General features: G+C 46.8%; 1 protein-coding gene, 1 long non-coding RNA gene and 1 pseudogene across 2 annotated transcripts; 1 reads left to right on the top strand and 2 right to left on the bottom strand.

Moving 5' to 3' along the window:
• The first annotated feature begins 15,935 nt into the window (after positions 1–15,935).
• On the top strand, positions 15,936–17,946 carry LOC113567008 (cytosol aminopeptidase-like). Its single transcript, XM_026994232.1, has 3 exons — positions 15,936–17,030; positions 17,084–17,548; positions 17,607–17,946. Exons 1-3 carry the CDS (start codon positions 15,978–15,980, stop codon positions 17,745–17,747), a joined length of 1,659 nt encoding a protein of 552 aa, XP_026850033.1. The 5' UTR covers positions 15,936–15,977; the 3' UTR covers positions 17,748–17,946.
• Positions 17,947–18,082: 136 nt separating this feature from the next.
• On the bottom strand, positions 18,083–18,925 carry LOC113567011 (annotated as a pseudogene).
• A 92-nt stretch (positions 18,926–19,017) lies between these two features.
• LOC6604082 lies at positions 19,018–19,312 on the bottom strand. Its single transcript, XR_003409299.1, has 3 exons — positions 19,299–19,312; positions 19,148–19,221; positions 19,018–19,084 (listed from the first exon to the last, which is right to left on the bottom strand). It is a non-coding gene; the product is annotated as an uncharacterized LOC6604082 (long non-coding RNA).
• Between the last annotated feature and the right edge of the window lie 2,931 nt (positions 19,313–22,243).

The following is a 22,243-nucleotide window of genomic DNA, read 5'->3' as shown; positions in this document are numbered from 1 at the left end:
CATTCAAGGCAGCAAGGGGCCGCCTTCTGTCCCACCGAGTGGCCATGCAGGAGTTGCGTCGCAAGCGCAGCTCGGTTCTGCAGCCATGCCAGAGCAGCAGCACCACCAGCAAGAACAACACCAGCACATCCAGGGCGCCGACAGCAGCAACAGCCAGCTCAAACGCCAGCCAATCCCTGGCGCGGACAGCAGCAGCAGGCAGCATGGACGCCACTCAATGTCTCCTCTCCTGGGCGACGAAGAGGACAACAACAACATCAGCAGAAGCAGCAGCAGCCGCCAATACAGTTAAAAAACAGACGCCTGCTGCCTCTGGCCCACGCACTGGGCGACGACGTCCAGAGCAGCCATTGAGCCGTTCCCAGGCACAACAGCAGCAGCAGCTTACAGCAGCTGCAACAGCAGCCGCAGCGCGAACAAGAACAACAGCGACAGCAGCAGCAGCAGCTTGCCAACAACCGCTCCGGCAGAAGATGAAGCCGAAACGCCAATCTTGCGAGGGATCCTGCAGCCAGGCACTGTTGGAGAATACGCAGAGGGATGACGCGATTGGAAAAGAGGCCTGGAAGCGATGATGTCACTACTCACCTCGCTCATCCAATCCCAGGCGTGACGGCAACTCCAGCAGTTCCAGAAAACATCGGAAAATCCACCAACAATGGCAGCAGCAACAGTGGTTGCCCCAGCTCCACAGCCCACCACAAAAAACGTTAGGGCCAACGCCAGCCGCCATTCCAGAGACGATCCTGAAACGGATGAAGAAAATAATGACGATGAGATGTGGACAGATGACGACTCCATGGATGACATTAAGGCCTACGCCCGCAACATGAGGTACCATCTTGACAACCAGATATCCTGGAACGCTGTGTACTAATTGGACCCATCTCTGCCACTGCATTGGATTAAAGGACAAATGCATATCAATCGCATGCCACAACAAAAAATGAACAACGGACGCTGCAGCCATCAAAGCCATTAAATAAAACATAAACACACACAAACATCCATTACACTTGGGCGGCCGGACCTGTGCCGTTCGAGTATATGCCATCCGCCATCGTCCTTAGTTGGTGGCCGGATCCAGTGCCATGGCATTCAGAGTGCCCTATGGTCCTGGAAAAGGAAAAATCCATCAGCACACATACGATTAAAAAGGGCTCTTAAAATACTTACCGCCAGCCATTCAGACACCACACACACACACACAAACATCCATTACACTTGGGCGGGCCGGACCTGTGCCGTTCGAGTTATGTGTGTCTTTGTCCACCATCGTCCTTAGTTGGTGGCCGGATCCAGTGCCATGGCATTCAGAGTGCCCTATGGTCCTGGAAAAGGAAAAATCCATCAGCCACACATACGATTAAAAAGGGCTCTTAAAATACTTACCGCCAGCCATTCAGACACACACACACACATCCATTACACTTGGGCGGCCGGACCTGTGCCGTTCGAGTTATGTGTGTGTCATTGTCCGCCATTGCCCACACCTGGTGGCCGGACCAGTGCACTATGGTCCGAACGACCACTTTTGTTGGCCAAAACCTAATTTTTCAAAGTCAAAACTGAAACCTGGTTTTGATCGCTCTGCATTAGAAAAAGATCGACCATTAAATCTGCGTACCAGAAATTTCCATAGATGGCGCCACATTCGCAAAATCAGCTGTGCAACCCAACTGTTTTTATACCCGATACTCAAAATGAGTATTGGGGTATATTAGATTTGTGGTAAAAGTGGATGTGTGTACGTCCAGAAGGAATCGTTTCCGACCCCATAAAGTATATATATTCTTGATCAGCATCAATAGCCGAGTCGATTGAGCCCTGTCTGTCTGTCCGTCCGTCCGTCTGTCCGTCTGTCCGTCCCCTTCAGCGCCTAGTGCTCAAAGACTATAAGAGCTAGAGCAACGATGTTTTGGATCCAGACTTCTGTGATATGTCACTGCTCCAAAAATATTTCAAAACTTTGCCCCGCCCACTTCCGCCCCCACAAAGGGCGAAAATCTGTGGCATCCACAATTTTAAAGATACGAGAAAACAAAAAACGCAGAATCGTAGAAGATGACTATATCTTCTAGAGTGCAAAATCTGAACCAGATCGTATAATTATTACAGCCAGAATCACGAAAACAATTTCACTCTTTCTCGCTCTGTCTCACTCTAACACACAGGTTTCATGGTCGGTTTTGCCAATTGCAAAATATGAGTTCAAGGATCTCAGAACCTATAAAAGCCAGAGCAACCAAATTTGGTATCCACACTCCTGTGATATCGGACCTTGACCGTTTCCTGTCCAAATTTCGCCACACCCCCTTCCGCCCCCGCAAAGGACGAAAAATCTGAGGCAACCACAAATCTCAGAGACTATTAAGGCTAGAGTAACCAAATTTGGTACACACACTCCTTTAAGATGTCACTATAAAACGTATATCTCAGAATTTCGCCGCACCCCCATCCGCCCCCACAAAGGACGAAAATCTGTTGCATCCACAATATTGCAGATTTGAGAAAACTAAAAACGCAGAATCATAGAGAATGACCATATCTATCAGATTGCTGAGTCTGGATCAGATCAGATAATTTGTATAGCCAAAAGGAACAAATCAATTTGCATTGGCTACGCAGCGCCCGACGTCACGCTCAGCCTGATTTTCTGTCTCTCTCGCACGCACTCTTTGTCGTGTCGTTTAATATTAGCGGCGTCTGCCGGAGGAAAGCCATACTGACTAAGTATCGGGTATAACTGTAGAGTTGCGGTGTCCGCAGCAACTCACAACGTTCCCCCTCGTTTTTGTTTGTTTTTACAATTCAACTTTAAACGACACTCAAACACACTGGTACATTTGATGGCACAATAATTTACAAACATATAAACTGCAGCAACGAAACACTTGTAACCTCGACTAGGCCCGCAGTCAGCAGGGGGGGAAAGGGAAAAAGAGAAAAAGAGAGAGACAAAATATTCGGCACTTTGACGGAGAGACTAACCTCGAACACGACTCGACTCCACAACGTTCACGACACGACTTTTCTTTTGGATAGAGATCCAGACTCGAGACCATTCCACGATCGGGGCAAAAGGCTCCAAAAGTACGAATTGTCAAGAGGGTGTCAAGTGTGTGTGTGTGCGGTGTGAGTCAAGAAAGTAAAGTGGGGCCACGCTCAAAAGTATGCTGTCTCTTCTTTGTAATTCTCCCTAACTTTAAATTTGATTTGCAATCCCCTGTGAGTTTGTCAACTTGATGTTTTGTTGGCTGTAATGCGGTATGTGGTCTTCAGTCCCCTCTACTACCGTTGCCGCCTGCTGAGGGCAGACGACTAGGAATGTAACATGTACATGTGGGCGGGCAGTTTATAGGGGGCGTAGTTGATTTATGCGAAGACTAGCATTTTTGGCTCAATTTAGGCCGTAGTGGTGGTGTGTGGCGGCAACTGATGCTGATTTGAAAGTCGATTTGAAACCGATAATCAATTGTCAGCACCGTTGCCGCCGAAGATTTATCACAGATTGTGATAATTATACCCGATACTCAAAATGAGTATTGGGGTATATTAGATTTGTGGTAAAAGTGGATGTGTGTAACGTCCAGAAGGAATCGTTTCCGACACTATAAAGTATATATATTCTTGATCAGCATCAATAGCCGAGTCGATTGAGCCCTGTCTGTCTGTCCGTCCGTCCGTCTGTCCGTCTGTCCGTCCCCTTCAGCGCCTAGTGCTCAAAGACTATAAGAGCTAGAGCAACGATGTTTTGGATCCAGACTTCTGTGATATGTCACTGCTACAAATATATTTCAAAACTTTGCCCCGCCCATTTCCGCCACAACAAAAGGCGAAAATCTGTGGCATCCACAATTTTAAAGATACGAGAAAACTAAAAACGCAGAATCGTAGAGAATTACCATATCTTTTAGACTGCAGAAACTGAATTGGATCGTATTATTATTATAGCCAGCATCAAGAAAACAATTTCATTTTTTCTCGCCCTGTCTCTCTCTAACACACACGTAGCATAGGCGGCTTTGCTTAGAGTAAAACATTAGCGCCTAGATCTCAGAGACTATAAAAGCTAGAGCAACCAAATTTGGTATCCACACTCCTAATATATCGGACCGAGACGAGTTAGTTTCAAAATTTCGCCACACCCCCTTCCGCCCCCGCAAAGGATGCAAATCTGGGGATATTCACAAATCTCAGAGACTATTAAAGCTAGAGTAACCAAATTTGGTATCCGCACTTCTGTTAGATCGCACTATAAAACGTTTATCTCAAAATTTCGCCCCACCCCCTTCCGCCCCCACAAAGGACGAAAATCTGTTGCATTCACAATATTGCAGATTTGAGAAAACTAAAACGCAGAATCATAGATACCGACCATATCTATCAGATTGCTGAATCTGGATCAGATTAGATCATTTTTATAGCCAAAGGAAACAAATCAATTTGCAGTGGCTACGCAGCGCGTGACGTCACGCTCAGACTGATTTTCTGTCTCTCTCGCACGCACTCTTTGTCGTGTCGTTTAATATTAGCGGCCTCTGCCGGAGGAGAGCCATACTGACTTAGTATCGGGTATAACTCTAGAGTTGCGGTGTTCCCCCACAACGTTCCCCCTCGTTATAGTAAAGCACGTGAAGGGAAAAAGTGGCAAATTAATAACCACTTTAGATATCTCAAAAATTGAAAAACGCCAAGACGTGATTAAATTTTTTTGATGAATCTTAATCTGTCGGGTTCTTACTACGTGTTTTGAGTTTTTAACTGTCTCTAGTAGTTCTGATGTCTTCGTAATTGAAGGTTAAAGTGAGGCCTTCAACATGTGCCAACTTGTAATGAAAACTAATTTTTGAAAAGGTGTACAAAGTGAGTCCTACCTGGTCCCACCCTGAAACCTTTTCTGTGTCGTATATTAATAAATTCTTTTTGAAATATATATAGTTAGAAATGCCACTTTTTACCACAATTCTTGGAATTGGCATTAATAGAGCATAACCTCAAATTCGAAAATGCAGATTTGTTTGCCGAATGGAATTCCGAGAAGGGTAAAATTATCAATTATTTGAAAACGGATCTCAAGGCGACATATCATATGAATTAATAAAGCTTTTGAAGATACCAGCAAGAAAATTTGTTACCGTTTGGCAACATACCGGAACAAATGCCGGTAAAATTCAAAGATGTTTGAACGAAAATATGTGGATTGGCCACAAGCCTTTGTTTCAATACATTTATCTTTATGTCCAAATATGCTAACTAAGTTCGTAAGGCTGTACGGGACCCAGTCGGAAAGCCGGCACATATCTCACTTAACGAGGCGTTAACCTTGCTTCTAGACAAGGATTTCGGCAATAATTTACGGAAACCTTTAAACGATTTTATTTTTATTTAAATCAAAATTTTTTTTAGTCGTGCAACGCCGTTTTCTTAAATAAAATATGCTTAATACTTTTTTTCACTATAACTAAAAATGTAAATATGCATTATTAAAAAAAGGGGCGGTGCCACACCCATTTTTTTCTTAAATCCATTTCTTATTGATTATATATATCCAATACAAACGAGGGGGAACGTTGTGAGTTGCTGCGGACACCGCAACTCTACAGTTATACCCGATACTAAGTCAGTATGGCTTTCCTCCGGCAGACGCCGCTAATATTAAACGACACGACAAAGAGTGCGTGCGAGAGAGACAGAAAATCAGTCTGAGCGTGATGTCACGCGCTGCGTAGCCACTGTAAATTGATTTGTTCCTTTTGGCTACAAAAATTATCTGATCTGATCCAGATTCAGCAATCTGATAGATATGGTCGTTATCTATGATTCTGCGTTTTTAGTTTTCTCGAATCTGCAATATTGTGGATGCAACAGATTTTCGTCTTTTGTGGGGGCGGATGGGGGTGGGGCGAAATTCTGAGATATACGTTTTATAGTGACATCTTAAAGGAGTGTGTGTACCAAATTTGGTTACTCTAGCCTTAATAGTCTCTGAGATTTGTGGTTGCCTCAGATTTTCGTCCTTTGCGGGGGCGGAAGGGGGTGTGGCGAAATTTTGAAACAAACTCGTCTCGGTCTGATATATTAGGAGTGTGGATACCAAATTTGGTTGCTCTAGCTTTTATAGTCTCTGAGATCCAGGCGCTAATGTTTTACTCTAAGCAAAGCCGCCTATGCTACCTGTGTGTTAGAGAGAGACAGGGCGAGAAAAAATGAAATTGTTTTCTTGATGCTGGCTATAATAGTAATACGATCCAATTCAGATTCTGCAGTCTAAAAGATATGGTCATTCTCTACGATTCTGCGTTTTTTGTTTTCTCGTATCTTTAAAATTGTGGATGCCACAGATTTTCGCCCTTTGTGGGGGCGGAAGTGGGCGGGGCAAAGTTTTGAAATATTTTTGTAGCAGTGACATATCACAGAAGTCTGGATCCAAAACATCGTTGCTCTAGCTCTTATAGTCTTTGAGCATTAGGCGCTGAAGGGGACGGACAGACGGACGGACGGACGGACGGACAGACGGACAGACGGACAGACAGACATGGCTCAATCGACTCGGCTATTGATGCTGATCAAGAATATATATACTTTATGGGGTCGGAAACGATTCCTTCTGGACGTTACACACATCCACTTTTACCACAAATGTAATATACCCCAATACTCATTTTGAGTATCGGGTATAAAAACTAAATGAAACGAGGGGGAACGTTGTGAGTTGCTTCGGAGACCGCAACTCTACGGTTATACCCGATACTAAGTCAGTATGGCTCTTCTCCAGCAGGCGGCGTCTAATATTAAACGACACGACAAAGAGTGCGTGCGAGAGAGACAGAAAATCAGTCTGAACGTGACGTCGGGCGCTGCGTAGCCAATGCAAATTGATTTGTTCCTTTTGGCTAAAAAAATTATCTGATCTGATCCAGATTCAGCAATCTGACAGATATGGTCGTTATCTATGATTCTGCGTTTTTAGTTTTCTCAAATCTGCAATATTGTGGATGCAACAGATTTTCGTCCTTTGTGGGGGCGGAAGGGGGTGTGGCGAAATTTTGAGATATACGTTTTATAGTGAGATCTTACAGGAGTGCGGATACTAAATTTGGTTACTCTAGCTTTAATAGTCTCTGAGATTTGTGAATATCTCCAGATTTGCATCCTTTGCGGGGGGGAAGGGGGTGTGGCGAAATTTTGAAACAAACTCGTCTCGGTCCGATATATTAGGAGTGTGGATACCAAATTTGGTTGCACTAACTTTTATAGTCTCTGAGATCTAGGCGCTAATGTTTTACTCTAAGCAAAGCCGCCTATGCTACGTGTGTGTTAGAGAGAGACAGGGCGAGAAAAAATGAAATTGTTTTCTTGATGCTGGCTATAATAACAATACGATCCAATTCAGATTCCGCAGTCTAAAAGATATGGTCATTCTCTACGATTCTGCGTTTTTGGTTTTCTCGTATCTTTAAAATTGTGGATGCCACAGATTTTCGCCCTTTGTGGGGGCGGAAGTGGGCGGGGCAAAGTTTTGAAATATTTTTGTAGCAGTGACATATCACAGAAGTCTGGATCCAAAACATCGTTGCTCTAGCTCTTATAGTCTTTGAGCATTAGGCGCTGAAGGGGACGGACAGACGGACAGACGGACGGACGGACAGACAGACAGGGCTCAATCGACTCGGCTATTGATGCTGATCAAGAATATATATACTTTATAGGGTCGGAAACGATTCCTTCTGGACGTTACACACATCCACTTTTACCACAAATCTAATATACCCCAATACTCATTTTGAGTATCGGGTATAAAAACAGTTGGGTTGCACAGCTGATTTTGCGAATGTGGCGCCATCTATGGAAATTTCTGGTACGCAGATTTAATGGTCGATCTTTTTCTAATGCAGAGCGATCAAAACCAGGTTTCAGTTTTGACTTTGAAAAATTAGGTTTTGGCCAACAAAAGTGGTCGTTCGGACCATAGTGCACTGGTCCGGCCACCAGGTGTGGGCAATGGCGGACAATGACACACACATAACTCGAACGGCACAGGTCCGGCCGCCCAAGTGTAATGGATGTGTGTGTCTGAATGGCTGGCGGTAAGTATTTTAAGAGCCCTTTTTAATCTTATGTGTGGCTGATGGATTTTTCCTTTTCCAGGACCATAGGGCACTCTGAATGTCATGGCACTGGATCCGGCCACCAACTAAGGACGATGGCGATGGCATAACTCGAACGGCACAGGTCCGGCCGCCCAAGTGTAATGGGTGTTTGTGTGTGTTGATGTTTTATTTAATTGCTTTGATGGCGGCAGCGTCCGTAATTCATTTTTGTTGTGGCATGCGAGTGATATGCATTTGTCATTCAATCCAATGCAGTGGCAGAGATGTGTCCAATTAGTACACAGCGTTCCAGGATATCTGGTTGTCAAGATGGTACCTCATGTTGCGGGCGTAGGCCTTAATGTCATCCATGGAGTCGTCATCTGTCCACATCTCATCGTCGTCATTTTCTTCATCCATTTCAGGATCCGTCTCTGGAATGGCGGCTGGCGTTGGCCCTAACGTTTTTTGTGGTGGCTGTGGAGCTGGGGCAACCACTGTTGCTGCTGCCATTGTTGGTGGATTTTCCGATGTTTCTGGAACTGCTGGAGTTGCCGTCACTGCCTGGGATTGGATGAGCGAGGTGAGTAGTGACATCATCACTTCCAGCCTCTTTTCCAATCGCGTCATCCTCTGCGTATTCTCCAACAGTGCCTGGCTGCAGGATCCCTCGCAAGATTGGCGTTTCGGCTTCATCTTCTGCCGGGAGCGGTTGTTGGCAAGCTGCTGCTGCAGCTGTAGCTGCTGCTGTTGTGCCTGGGAACGGCTCAATGGCTGCTCTGGACGTCGTCGCCCAGTGCGTGGGCCAGAGGCAGCAGGCGTCTGTTTTTTTAACTGTATTGGCTGCTGCTGCTGCTTCTGCTTCTGCTGATGTTGTTATCCTCTTCGTCGCCCAGGAGAGGAGACATTGAGTGGCGTCCATGCTGCCTGCTGCTGCTGTCCGCGCCAGGGATTGGCTGGCGTTTGAGCTGCCTGTTGCTGCTGCTGTCGGCGCCCTGGATGTGCTGGTGTTGTTTTTGCTGGTGGTGGCTGCTGCTCTGACAATGGCTGCAGAAGCGAGCTGCGCATGCGACGCAACTCCTGCATGGCCACTCGGCGGGACAGAAGGCGGCCCCTTGCTGCCTTGAATGCCGGACATCCCTTGTAGGCGCTGATGTGGGCGCCCTGGCAATTGGCGCATTTAGGGGCGTCTGCCCTTGGCTTGGCACATGCCGTGGACGCGTGGGCACCCGCACACTTCATGCAGACGAATGAACGCCTGCAGTAGGTGCGGGTGTGCCCAAAAGCCTGACATCTATGGCACTGGGCTGGGTCCACCGGCTTGGCCTGCCTTTCCATGGTCACCAACTGGTTGCACAGCTGGGTTAATTGGAGGACATCGTGGTGGCTTTCATCCGGCTTGGGGGCTATCTCCAACTCGAACTGGTCGAGTGGCTGTCCATCGGATCTCGCTTTAATGGCTCTAAAAAATTTAACTGTATAGCCCAGTTCGGCCATCTGATTATACCCGATACTCAAAATGAGTATTAGGGTATATTAGATTTGTGGTAAAAGTGGATGTGTGTAACGTCCAGAAGGAATCGTTTCCGACCCTATAAAGTATATATATTCTTGATCAGCATCAATAGCCGAGTCGATTGAGCCCTGTCTGTCTGTCCGTCCGTCCGTCTGTCCGTCTGTCCGTCTGTCCGTCCCCTTCAGCGCCTAATGCTCAAAGACTATAAGAGCTAGAGCAACGATGTTTTGGATCCAGACTTCTGTGATATGTCACTGCTCCAAAAATATTTCAAAACTTTGCCCCGCCCACTTCCGCCCCCACAAAGGGCGAAAATCTGTGGCATCCACAATTTCGACGATACGAGAAAACTAAAATCAGAATCGTAGAAGATGACTATATCTTCTAGAGTGCAAAATCTGAACCAGATCGTATAATTATTACAGCCAGAATCACGAAAACAATTTCACTCTTTCTCGCTCTGTCTCACTCTAACACACAGGTTTCATGGTCGGTTTTGCCAATTGCAAAATATGAGTTCAAGGATCTCAGAACCTATAAAAGCCAGAGCAACCAAATTTGGTATCCACACTCCTGTGATATCGGACCTTGACCGTTTCCTGTCCAAATTTCGCCACACCCCCTTCCGCCCCCGCAAAGGACGAAAATCTGAGGCAACCACAAATCTCAGAGACTATTAAGGCTAGAGTAACCAAATTTGGTGCACACACTCCTTTAAGATGTCACTATAAAACGTATATCTCAGAATTTCGCCCCACCCCCATCCGCCCCCACAAAGGACGAAAATCTGTTGCATCCACAATATTGCAGATTTGAGAAAACTAAAAAAGCAGAATCATAGATAATGACCATATCTATTAGATTGCTGAATCTGGATCAGATCAGACCATTTTTTTAGCCAAAAGGAACAAATCAATTTGCAGTGGCTACGCAGCGCCCGACGTCACGCTCAGACTGATTTTCTGTCTCTCTCGCACGCACTCTTTGTCGTGTCGTTAAATATTAGCGGCGTCTGCCGGAGGAGAGCCATACTGACTTAGTATCGGGTATAACCTTAGAGTTGCGGTGTCCGCAGCAACTCACAACGTTCCCCCTCGTTATTTATTATACCCGATACTCAAAATGAGTATTGGGGTATATTAGATTTGTGGTAAAAGTGGATGTGTGTAACGTCCAGAAGGAATCGTTTCCGACCCTATAAAGTATATATATTCTTGATCAGCATCAATAGCCGAGTCGATTGAGCCCTGTCTGTCTGTCCGTCCGTCCGTCTGTCCGTCTGTCCGTCCCCTTCAGCGCCTAATGCTCAAAGACTATAAGAGCTAGAGCAACGATGTTTTGGATCCAGACTTCTGTGATATGTCACTGCTACAAAAATATTTCAAAACTTTGCCCCGCCCACTTCCGCCCCCACAAAGGGCGAAAATCTGTGGCATCCACAATTTTAAAGATACGAGAAAACCAAAAACGCAGAATCGTAGAGAATGACCATATCTTTTAGACTGCGGAATCTGAATTGGATCGTATTATTATTATAGCCAGCATCAAGAAAACAATTTCATTTTTTCTCGCCCTGTCTCTCTCTAACACACACGTAGCATAGGCGGCTTTGCTTAGAGTAAAACATTAGCGCCTAGATCTCAGAGACTATAAAAGCTAGTGCAACCAAATTTGGTATCCACACTCCTAATATATTGGACCGAGACGAGTTTGTTTCAAAATTTCGCCACACCCCCTTCCGCCCCCGCAAAGGATGCAAATCTGGGGATATTCACAAATCTCAGAGACTATTAAAGCTAGAGTAACCAAATTTGGTATCCGCACTCCTGTTAGATCTCACTATAAAACGTATATCTCAAAATTTCGCCACACCCCCTTCCGCCCCCACAAAGGACGAAAATCTGTTGCATCCACAATATTGCAGATTTGAGAAAACTAAAAACGCAGAATCATAGATAACGACCATATCTATCAGATTGCTGAATCTGGATCAGATCAGATAATTTTTGTAGCCAAAAGGAACAAATCAATTTGCATTGGCTACGCAGCGCCCGACGTCACGCTCAGACTGATTTTCTGTCTCTCTCGCACGCACTCTTTGTCGTGTCGTTTAATATTAGACGCCGCCTGCTGGAGGAGAGCCATACTGACTTAGTATCGGGTATAACCGTAGAGTTGCGGTCTCCGAAGCAACTCACAACGTTCCCCCTCGTTTAGTGTATTTCCACGCAAAGCACCTGCATTGTTTACCTTTTCTCTTTATCTATTCCTCAATTGACTACGCGTTGCAACACTGCACTTTCTGAATTTTCGATCTCATTTCTTTAACCCCTTCTTCCCCCCCCCATTGTTATTATCGTAATTAGTGCGGTTCTCCGACACCCCACTACAAAATTATTTCAATCTGTGATAAATCTTCGGCGGCAACGGTGCTGACAATTGAATATCGGTTTCGTAATCGACTTTCAAATCAGCATCAGTTGCCGCCACACCCCACTACGGCCTAAATTGAGCCAAAAATGCTAGTCTTCGCATAAATCAACTACGTTCCCTATAAACTGCCCGCCCACATGTACATGTTACATTCCTAGTCGTCTGCCCTCAGTAGGCGGCAAGGGTAGTAGAGGGGACTGAAGACCACATACCGCATTACAGCCAACAAAACATCAAGTTGACGAACTCACAGGGGATTGCAAATCAAATTTTAAGTTAGGGAGAATTACAAAGAAAAGACAGCATACTTTTGAGCGTGGCCCCACTTTACTTTCTTGACTCACACCACACACACACACTTGACACCCTCTTGACAATTCGTACTTTTGGAGCCTTTTGCCCCGATCGTGGAATGGTCTCGAGTCTGGGTCTCTGTCTTAAGTGGAAAGTCGTGTCGTGAACGTTGTGGAGTCGAGTCGTGTTCGAGGTTTAGTCCCTCCGTCAAAGTGCCGAATATTTTGTCTCTCTCTTTTTCTCTTTTTCCCTTTCCCCCCCCTGCTGACTGCGGGCCTAGTCGAGGTTACAAGTGTTTCGTTGCTGCAGTTTATATGTTTGTAAATTAATGTGCCATCAATAAGTACCAGTGTGTTTGAGTGTCGTTTAAAGTTGAATTGTAAAAACAAACAAAAAAAATGTACATATATTAATATTAAGACATATACTGTCCACAAACTGAAATTAATAAAGCAACGCGCTTGGTTGCTGGCGGCTCACACCCCAGCCTCTCAGCTCCTCCCCAGTTGGAGCACTGAGAGCCCTCAACCCAAAGCGGGTATATATTGGTAAAAAAAGAAAGTGATATTCTGGTCAGATTCAGAAGTTACTCTTCATTGGATCAGATCCCACCCTTCGTCGTTGTCAACATTCGTTGCGAACCGAGTAGCGGAGATTCAAGAGTGGTCAAGTGAAGCTACGTGGCGGCATGTGCCAACAAAACAGAACCCAGCAGACATAGTTTCGAGAGGTTGTGACGTAGAGGAAATCGTGCAGTCGATCTGGTTTGGTGGACCAGAGTTCTTAAAGTTTGAAGAAGAGAGCTGGCCCAGAAATCCACACTTCGAGCTTTCCGAAGAAGAGATACAGATGGAAAGTCGGAAGAAATCGGTCACATTGACCGGCGCGGCCAAGTCAAATTATTTAGTGGATGTAATCGAGGGATACTCGTCACACCTCAAACTGCTAAGAGTGTTCGTTTTCGTGTTCCGCTTCATCCGAAAATGCAAAGACAAAAGTCTCAACTTTGGAAAAATTCCGTCATCCGTAGAATACGACGAGGCGTTTCTAAAAATAGTCGAAATAACACAGAAAAATGAGTCTCAAGAAGATATTGAAAGGGTTCGTAAAGGCACCAAGTTAGGCCCCAGTCTTCAGCGCTTGAAGAGGCTGGGACATGGTGCTCTTTTTCGTTGTTGCGAGTTGGAAGGCGACTAGTTAACGCTCCTATGTCATATAATGCCAAGTTTCCCTTTTTATTGACAAAACGCTCGCAGTTTGTGCGACATACGTTCGCTATCTGCATCAAACGAGTTTTCATGCCGGCCCACGAGCACTCGTGAGTATCCTTAGACAACGCATTTGGATAGTGAATGCTCAGGCTGTCTGCAGGGCGACAGTTAGGTCATGTATTCGTTGCTTTAAATGCAAGCCGCTACTCCAGACCCAAATGATGGGCAACTTACCCGCAGACCGGCTCCGTGCTCTCCGCCCATTTTCAGTATGTGGCGTTGATTTTTGTGGCCCAGTCTATACGACTCTGAAAATTCGTGGAAGGCCCCCTTATAAGTCCTACATAGCGTTATTTGTCTGTTTTGCGTCCAAGGCGGTTCATTTAGAAATTGTCTCCGATTTGACGACTAATTCCTTCTTGTTGGCATTCCAAAGGTTCGTCGGTCGTCGAGGATGTCCGCAACGCGTGAACTGCGACAACGCGACAAATTTCGTCGGAGCAAGTCGCCACTTCAGCGAACTGCGGAGGAAGATAGAGGCGGAAGCGGACGCGATACGCGAATTTGCGTCAAGAAGCAGGTGCGAGATTGCCTTCATACCGCCTCGAGCACCGCACATGGGCGGACTTTGGGAGGCCGGTGTGAAGTCTGCCAAGGGCCTACTCCTACGGGCAGTCGGAAGCGCTCTCCTCACCGCAGAGGAGCTGGAGACCGTGCTGGTCGGGATCGAGGCGGTACTCAACTCGCGCCCGCTAGGACCCCTAAGCCCAGACCCAAGCGACGGAGACATACTGACTCCCGGGCACCTGCTGACAGGCGGGCCGCTCATCGCACCCCCAGCACCCAGGACCCCGGACCAGGAGGGTCTGAGCTGCTTAAAGCGATGGCGGCTTGTCTCGTCAGCCAGGCAAATGTTCTGGCAGCGATGGTCCCGGGAGTATGTGCTGGGATTGCAAATAAGATTCAAGTGGCACCAGGAGGAACCAAACATCAAGGAAGGCGACCTCGTAATCGTCGCCGAGGACAACCTGCCCCCTCAACAGGGGCTCCTCGGAACGGTGGTCGTTACAACCGCCGGGCAGGACGGAAGGGTCAGAGTGGTCGACCTAAGGACGAGCAGCGGAGCCACGTTCAGGAGGCCAATCCACAAGTTGGCTCTTCTGCCACTGGTTTGAAGCCTTCCAGGCCTTCAACGGGGCCGGTGTAGCGCCATTTGGCGTATAATAATTGTTATTAGGATCGTATTTTATGAAGTCTAGTGTAAGTTAGGCTAGGGCAAAGCGGGAGCGCAATATAAGCTCGCTGTCTCGCTCTTGGCGAATTCGCCCCGCTTTGCAACCGTAGGTAAGATAGGCGCAGAAGAAATTGTTTGAATATATGAAGAGAAGTCGAGAAAAATCTATAATCGTCGTCGAAAAATACAAATTTGCAGTCACCCAAGTTTTTCGGTCTCTTTATTTTAGAAAAACTATTCTAAATTTTCAGGAATTAATGATGCAGTATCGAAACTTTAAAGGAATCATTTAGTCACGGCACTTTGTAACGGCAATGCCTTATTGTAAAATTAAACTTATTTTTCGCTGAAATATTTTAAAAGTTAGGCGTATGCCAAACCTTTCTTTTTTATCACCCACTTATACAAAAAAGATTCTTTAGCGAGCGGGAACGAAATTAACTCTGAATTATGCTCGCACTTGTCATGAGATAGGAGAGTGGAACTTTTCTCCCTCTCTCTCTTTCTTACACAAAAGCCCGCCGTTCTGTCTCGCTTCCCTCCGCCAGAGCGAACACACTGCACGAGAAAGAGTGTGTGAGATGGATAGAGAGATCGAGAGAGAATGAGTAAGCGCGTGGAAGGCGATTTGGTCGTTATAATAACGATCCGATCTCATCCACATTTGACAGTCTAGTAAATATGGCGTTCTCTACGATTCTGCGTTAATTGTGAATGCCACAGATTTTTGGTCTTTGTGGGGGCGGACGGGTCCAGGTGTCTGGATATACAATTTGGTTGCTCTAGCTTTCATGGTCTCTGATATCTAGGTGCTCATCAAGGACGCTCATAGGACGAAAAGGCTTCCTTCTGGAAGTTACACTCATCCAGAGCCACATCTATTTGAGTACCATGGCCCTTCAAGAGTTCATGATTTGTTAGCCCCATTTGTCAAAGATATACATACTCGACATGTTTACTCCTCCGAGGACAGCCAAACCAAAACAGTAGTGAGTGAAGGGCCGATGTCCACTCGTTTTTAGATTCTGATCCTTTCGAATTTCCTGAATGTACCGACCAAATAGCCCTTGAAGTGAGTGTCACTTTCTCATGGAGTACATTCATCGCCTCAATTTGGCATTCTCTATTGCTAGAAATTGAACACGAAATACGTATATTCTGATATTTGGTACATTGTGTGGGCTTAACGAAAAATAATGCTTGGCGTTGTACGTCGGCTGGTCTCCCAGGCCTTCCCGCAGCGCCTGCGACCACGTCCCCAGGCTATCCAGCGCCGCTCCGCCTCGCAGGCGGTAAACCAGATGTTGCAGCTCCAGCAGATGGACATGTGTGCGGATCCTCCATCCCGCGGACTTGTGGTCGGCGTGTTCGCCGACGAAACGGACCGCAATGATGCTGGCGTCCTCACCGCGGCCGGTTGGCGGTACAATGTCCAGAAGACTGCCGGCCGATTGCTAGAGGTCCTCCGCATGTCCGGACCCATGCCCAAGCGGGGCGAGGCTCGCCTTTTCTTCGCGATCGAGCCAGAGCGCATCCCCTACTACTCTGTGGTTGCTGTGGTCGGCCTCGGCAAGGAGTGCCTCGGCTACAATCCCTACGAGGTGCTCGACGAACAGAAGGAGGCGATCCGTCGCTCCGTGGCCGCCGCCTGCCGTATCCTGGCCGAGCTGGACACCGACAGAATCGAAGTTGAAAACTGCGGCCACGCCGAGTCCGCCGCCGAGGGGGCCGCATTGGGCATCTGGCTCTACCAGGAGCTGCGTAACCCACAGAACAGGATTCCAGTGCCGTCGCTGGACTTATACGCAAGAAAAGACGAGGTCTGCGACCTCGAAGGATGGCGCATTGGTCTGCAGAAGGCAGCCGCCCAGAACCTGACGAGACAGCTGCAGGAGATGCCCTCCAACCTCCTCACACCCACAGCTTTTGCGCAGAATGTCGTCGAGGTGCTGTGCAAATCCGGTGTCAATGTGGAGGTCAAGGTCGAGGGCTGGGCCGAGAGCCAGTCAATGCACGCCTTCCTGGCTGTGGGCAAGGCCTCGTGCGAGCCACCCATCTTCCTGGAGCTGAGTTACTACGGCACCTGTGCCGAGGAGCGCCCCATTGTGCTGGTGGGCCAAGGCGTGACTTACGATGCTGGAGGATTGTGCCTGAAAGAGAAACATGAGCTCTTCCATATGCGTGGCGACATGACCGGGGCCGCCGTTGTGGTGGCCTGTTGTCGAGCTGTGGCTGGCCTGCGTTTACCGGTAAGTACTCAGGACAGAAATGATATCTCCTTGAATAATAATGCTGTTCTTAGGTCAACATTCGCGGCCTGATACCTCTTTGTGAAAACGTAGTGGGCTGCAATTCGGTCCGTACTGGGGACATGGTCAAGTCCATGAACGGCAAGACCATCGAGATCCAGTGCACCGATCACGAGGATGTACTGGTCCTGGCAGACGCCCTGCTGTATGCGCAAAACTTCTGTCCCAAGTGCATCATTGACGTCGGCACCTGCTCGGGCTACATGCGGCAGGCCCTGGATGAGTCGGCTGCGGGGGTCTTTACCAACTCGGAGATCCTGTGGCAGCAGATCAAGCACGCCAGCATGCATACCGGAGATCGTGTGTGGCGCTTCCCATTGTGGAAATATTACAGCAAGGCCGTGCGTGCCGGGGGACGCAGCGATGTGCAGAACTATGGCATTGACCGAGGTGGACGTCCCTGCAAGGCCGCTGCCTTTCTCCGTGAGTTTGTGCCCTGTGGCCAGTGGATGCATATTGTGAGTATTGTGGGGCGCTTTGTTGGGGCGCAGATCTTATGGATTTTCTCCCTCAAAGGATGCCACAAATGTTATGGTGACAAAGGGCTTCGAATACGAGTATCTGCGCAAGGGAATGGCCGGCCGCCCGACCCGAACACTGGTGGAGTTTATTGCTCAGACGATTTGCAAGGATACGGCCCCACGTTTGGCCAAGTAATCAATCTCTAACGGGAATCCAATGTTATATATATTTTTTACTGTGTTTTTTGACGATGCCACACACGAACACAAAAATACACTTGAGCTATGATCACTCTATTTTACATATGTTTTCGCATTTTTAATCTCCACACAAACACATGCGGCACATTCGTTTATTATGAAATTGTAACGTATAAAACAGAGAAACAGCGCTAGTGTTCGATCTTTTGTTGGGTCCTGGGCTTCCAACTATTGAACATGATAACTAGACACTGTGGATTATTGCTTTGTCAGACTCTACCCGGAATCGGGTATTATATGTAATATCTGTGGTATCACTAAAAGTGAGTGCTACGCCAGGGAGACTGCATGAGTAATCACAACGTTTATGTCAATGGGTGGATAGTTTTGCAGCAGCTTCACATTCGAGGCAAAGTCGTTCTCTAAAATTGCTTCCCTTTGGATTCTATAAATCAGTAAATACATCAGTAAATGCAAATGAATCAGTTGAAAGTCAGCGCATGCTTACAATATCTTGGTTCAGCAGATTTTGATGAGAAAATTAAAGCGCTGCTCGTCCGAGAATACCTAATCCCAAATTCGCAGCACATCGGGCAGTGGAAACTCCTGCGAGAGCAGGAGGGTGAGCCACCTGAAGCTGTAGTACTGCGGAGGCAGCTCTTGGCTCTTCAGATGCTATATCTTTAGTCTTCAGCATGTTAGATAGCAAGCCCATCATGAACTTTATACCACCCTCCGCATCGTCCAGAGTCTTGATGAAGAAGTAGCGTATCTCGCTCATTAGAGCCGTGAAGCAGAAGAAACAGTCTGCCTCCGCGTGGGCGCGGTACGAGAGATCCGGATCCGAGGCCATCACATAGTAGATGGGTCCAACAATCTCATTCATGCCCTGTACGTAACCCAGGCCAGGACGTTCGCCGAGCTGAGCACCGTGGGCACTACCCGTTTTACTGTGCACCACAATGTCACAGGGATACTCTGTGGGCTGCTGAAAGAACGAGATGTCGGGACACAGGCGCCTCACATCTTTACCGATCTGCAGCAGAAATTTGTTGTCATTGAAGAATGTGTTCCAGGCGCTTTCTGGCCCCTCGCTAAGCGGATGATCTTGTAGGCCAACGCCCCTTGAATCAACAGCGACGTCCCCGTCCCCGTCGCCTTCTCCAGCTCCATTGCAGCTGTGTCCCGGGGGGAGTACCAATTCCTCAATGAACTGCTGGTACAGGGCTCGCTTCTGGGCCAGCGTGGTCGTCCAACTGCTGCGTCTTGGTCCCAAGTAGCCCAACAGCAGTTTCCAGCTGAGTGCACGGAAGCTTTGTACATCGGGCACACCTGTGGATTGGATTGGATTCATGTCCATGAATTACTACGCCTATCAGAAGTGTGATATCCCACCATTAAACGTCAGTCTGCGCAGCTCCTTTAGGTCAACCACATCCTGGGCCAGCGCATCATCGAACTCTTTTACACTGAAAGATACAGGGGGGGATAACAATCTTTTTTTCTTAATTCCCGAAAACACGTCACATTTTTGTGTCGTCCATACCGCGCCTTGAAAATGGACATGCTTTGGCTGTATGCGGGCGAGGATCTCAGTTTGCTCCATGCAGGGACAGTCGCTTTGCAATGATGTGGACTGGACTTATATTATTGCTTTGTTGTCATCCAGCCAGCTGCATTATTGCTTTTTCCAATACAGTTCGAAGCAGAAACAATTTTGATATTCCGTCGAATATTTTTAGATATCTAGATCTCTCAGCCCTGCCCACATAATTTTATCCGATTAATGAATCAATTTTCTACTTAACTGTCTTGTTTTAAATACTTGACTTTAATTGTTTTTGCCTCAATTTTGGTTCCTCAACAACAATATATGTATCTGAAAACCCGAACTTAGCCCTCTTAAGCCCCCTCTATTTAAATAGTTCAAATACTGGAGGTAAATGACGGAAAATATTAACGATTGTAAATTCTTCTTGTAGACTCATGCTACCTTTCCTCTGAACTTAAAAAAAAAAAACACTATATCTGTTCAGCCACAGACATGTAAATCGGAGTCGAGCATTACTACTCGCTGCTGCTACCAGATCAACAGCTAAGCTGGGATGGATTGTGGCAGGAAAAGTCAAATCTGCCCACAATTCCTCACCCATTTGTGCAACGGGAGTAAACGAGCTCATGGAAAGATTCTGCACTCTGGACAATCTAGAGACGGAAGACAAACCACGCACTCCAGTGGAAGCACGGTGTGAAGCTCATTTTATAGAAAATCTTCAGACAGCTTCAGACGGCCGTTTTATTGTAAAGCTCCTATTTTCCGAACACCCTTCAGCCCTGGGGGAGTCGTTGGAAACCGCAACAAAAAGATTCCTAGCGTTGGAGCGGCGAAGCTCAACAGAAACTTGGAAGAGTTATGTGGACTTCATGGAAGAGTATGAAGGACTAGGACATATGAAGATTGAGCCAGCATCCATTCTGCTACGATTTCGAATTCATAAGTACGTATTCACAGCGGACATAGAAAAGATGTACCGCCAAGTGTGGATGAATCCGGAGGATCAATTCCATCAGATGATAGTCTGGAGAAGCAATCCATCCGAAGAGATCAGGTACTATCGCCTGAAAACAGTAACATATGGGACAACAGCTGCTCCGTTCCTAGCAACGAAATGTCTGGATCATTTGGCAATACAATACAAAGACAGACTACCAGTAGGATCAACAACATTAAAAACAGATTTCTATGTTGACGACTGTCTAACTGGAGCAAACACGATTTCAGAGGCAATTCATGCTCGACAAGAACTAAATAAGATATTTCTACCGTCCGGATTCAAATTGCGCAAGTGGTGCTCCAACAATGAGCAACTTCTCCAAGGAATCCCCAAAGAGGATATTGTAACCGATGTAAAATTAGGAGAGACACTAGAGCACTACAGCGTGAAAACTCTGGGTCTCATCTGGATGCCGAAGAAGGATACATTGTGTGGACGAACACAGAAAAGCCAGGCTACACGCATCACCAAACGGGTGGTATGTTCCGAACTGGCCCAAATCTTTGACTCTTTGCACCGGTGGTAGTAAAGGCAAAAATCTTCATGCAACAACTTTGGGAGCTCAAACTGGATTGGGATAACGAATTACCATTACAACACCAAACCGAATGGAAAGAATACCGGGACGACTTACAAACATTGAACAAAATCCAAATTCCACGGCATATCTACGATGGTAAAATTCCAGTTACCCAAGAACTCCATAAGTTTGTAGATGCATCAGAACGAGCATATGACGCAGCATAATATATGTACGCGCTACATACAAAAACAACCAAGTGTCAGTAAGACTGCTCTGTTCGAAATCACGTGTGGCGCCGACAGCCAAACAATCACTACCACTGTTAGAACTTTGTGCTGCAGTGAGCTCACAAACCGAGTCCGACAGGATCTGCACATGGACATTACAACGGTTTCAGGATGGTTTTGGAGTGATTCCACCGTTGTTTTATCCTGGATAAACGCATCGTCATCAACATACCATACCTTTGTGGCAAATCGAATAGCCAAAATCCAGGCATTAACAAATCAGACACAATGGCGTCACGACGTGTCATCGGCCAACAACGCAGCCGATGTCCTTTCGAGAGGAATCGCATTGTGGTGCTCAAGCATTAAGGGCAATCGCAAGACAACAATATTGGATTATCAATGACAAGACAATGGCTAGAAGCATCATCCACAGCTGTGTTAGATGCACCAAGGCTAGACCAAAGCTGATACACCAGATCATGGGCAATCTCCCAGCACAACGAGTCACACAAGCAAGCCCGTTTCTTAATGTAGGCGTCGACTACTGTGGACCAATCTCGATCCACCATAAGATCCGAGGCAAAAGACCCGATAAGGCGTACATCGCCGTGTTTTGCCTGCAAAACACGTCATCTTCAAGCTGACGCTACCGCTGGTCTCAACAGCTCAGCTCGAAGTTTTCAGCATCATCCCAATTCCGTTTTGGGATTCAACAAGCTGGAGTCTATTTGACCTCAGAACCACCATAGTAACGGTGAAAATCCACCGAGACCAGTTCATGGGCACTACCCAAGAAGAATTCCGACGTTGTCTTCAAGTACACAACGAGGAGTTAATCTGCTTTGACCATCAGACGATCTTCAATGTGGACAATTGCTATGAGTTTCAACTGTTTAACAATAAAACAGAAACACTCTGTCAGGTAACACACACAAAGGATGACACGGTGTGGCTAAAAACTCAGCATCCAAATAAATGGATCTTCGCAACGCATTCTACAACTAAACTTCAAGCAGTATGCAACGGAGTTCCGACAACCATAACACTGAAAGGAACTGGTCTACTCTCCATATCCCCTGGTTGCACTGCTCGCATTACTGAAGTAAGCATCAGCACCTTCAGCACCACAATTAGCGAAGTAAAATCGACTTACACTCGGTTTGGCGACGTGAGCCCACCGAAG

The sequence above is a fragment of the Drosophila persimilis genome, unplaced genomic scaffold, assembly GCF_003286085.1.
Source record: "Drosophila persimilis strain 14011-0111.01,24,50 unplaced genomic scaffold, DperRS2 tig00001516-arrow-arrow-pilon, whole genome shotgun sequence".
Classification (NCBI taxonomy): Eukaryota; Metazoa; Arthropoda; class Insecta; order Diptera; family Drosophilidae; genus Drosophila; species Drosophila persimilis.
Note: the sequence above shows the minus strand (reverse complement) of the source record. Positions and strands in the feature narration are given on the sequence as shown.

Bases quoted from the DNA above. Each gene is read 5' to 3' on its own strand.
- LOC113567008 (XM_026994232.1), top strand. From the start codon at position 15,978: ATGCTTGGCGTTGTACGTCGGCTGGTCTCCCAGGCCTTCCCGCAGCGC. The intron at 17,031-17,083 runs GTAAGTACTCAG...TGCTGTTCTTAG, and splicing joins TGGCTGGCCTGCGTTTACCG to GTCAACATTCGCGGCCTGAT. The intron at 17,549-17,606 runs GTGAGTATTGTG...TCTCCCTCAAAG, and splicing joins GTGGCCAGTGGATGCATATT to GATGCCACAAATGTTATGGT.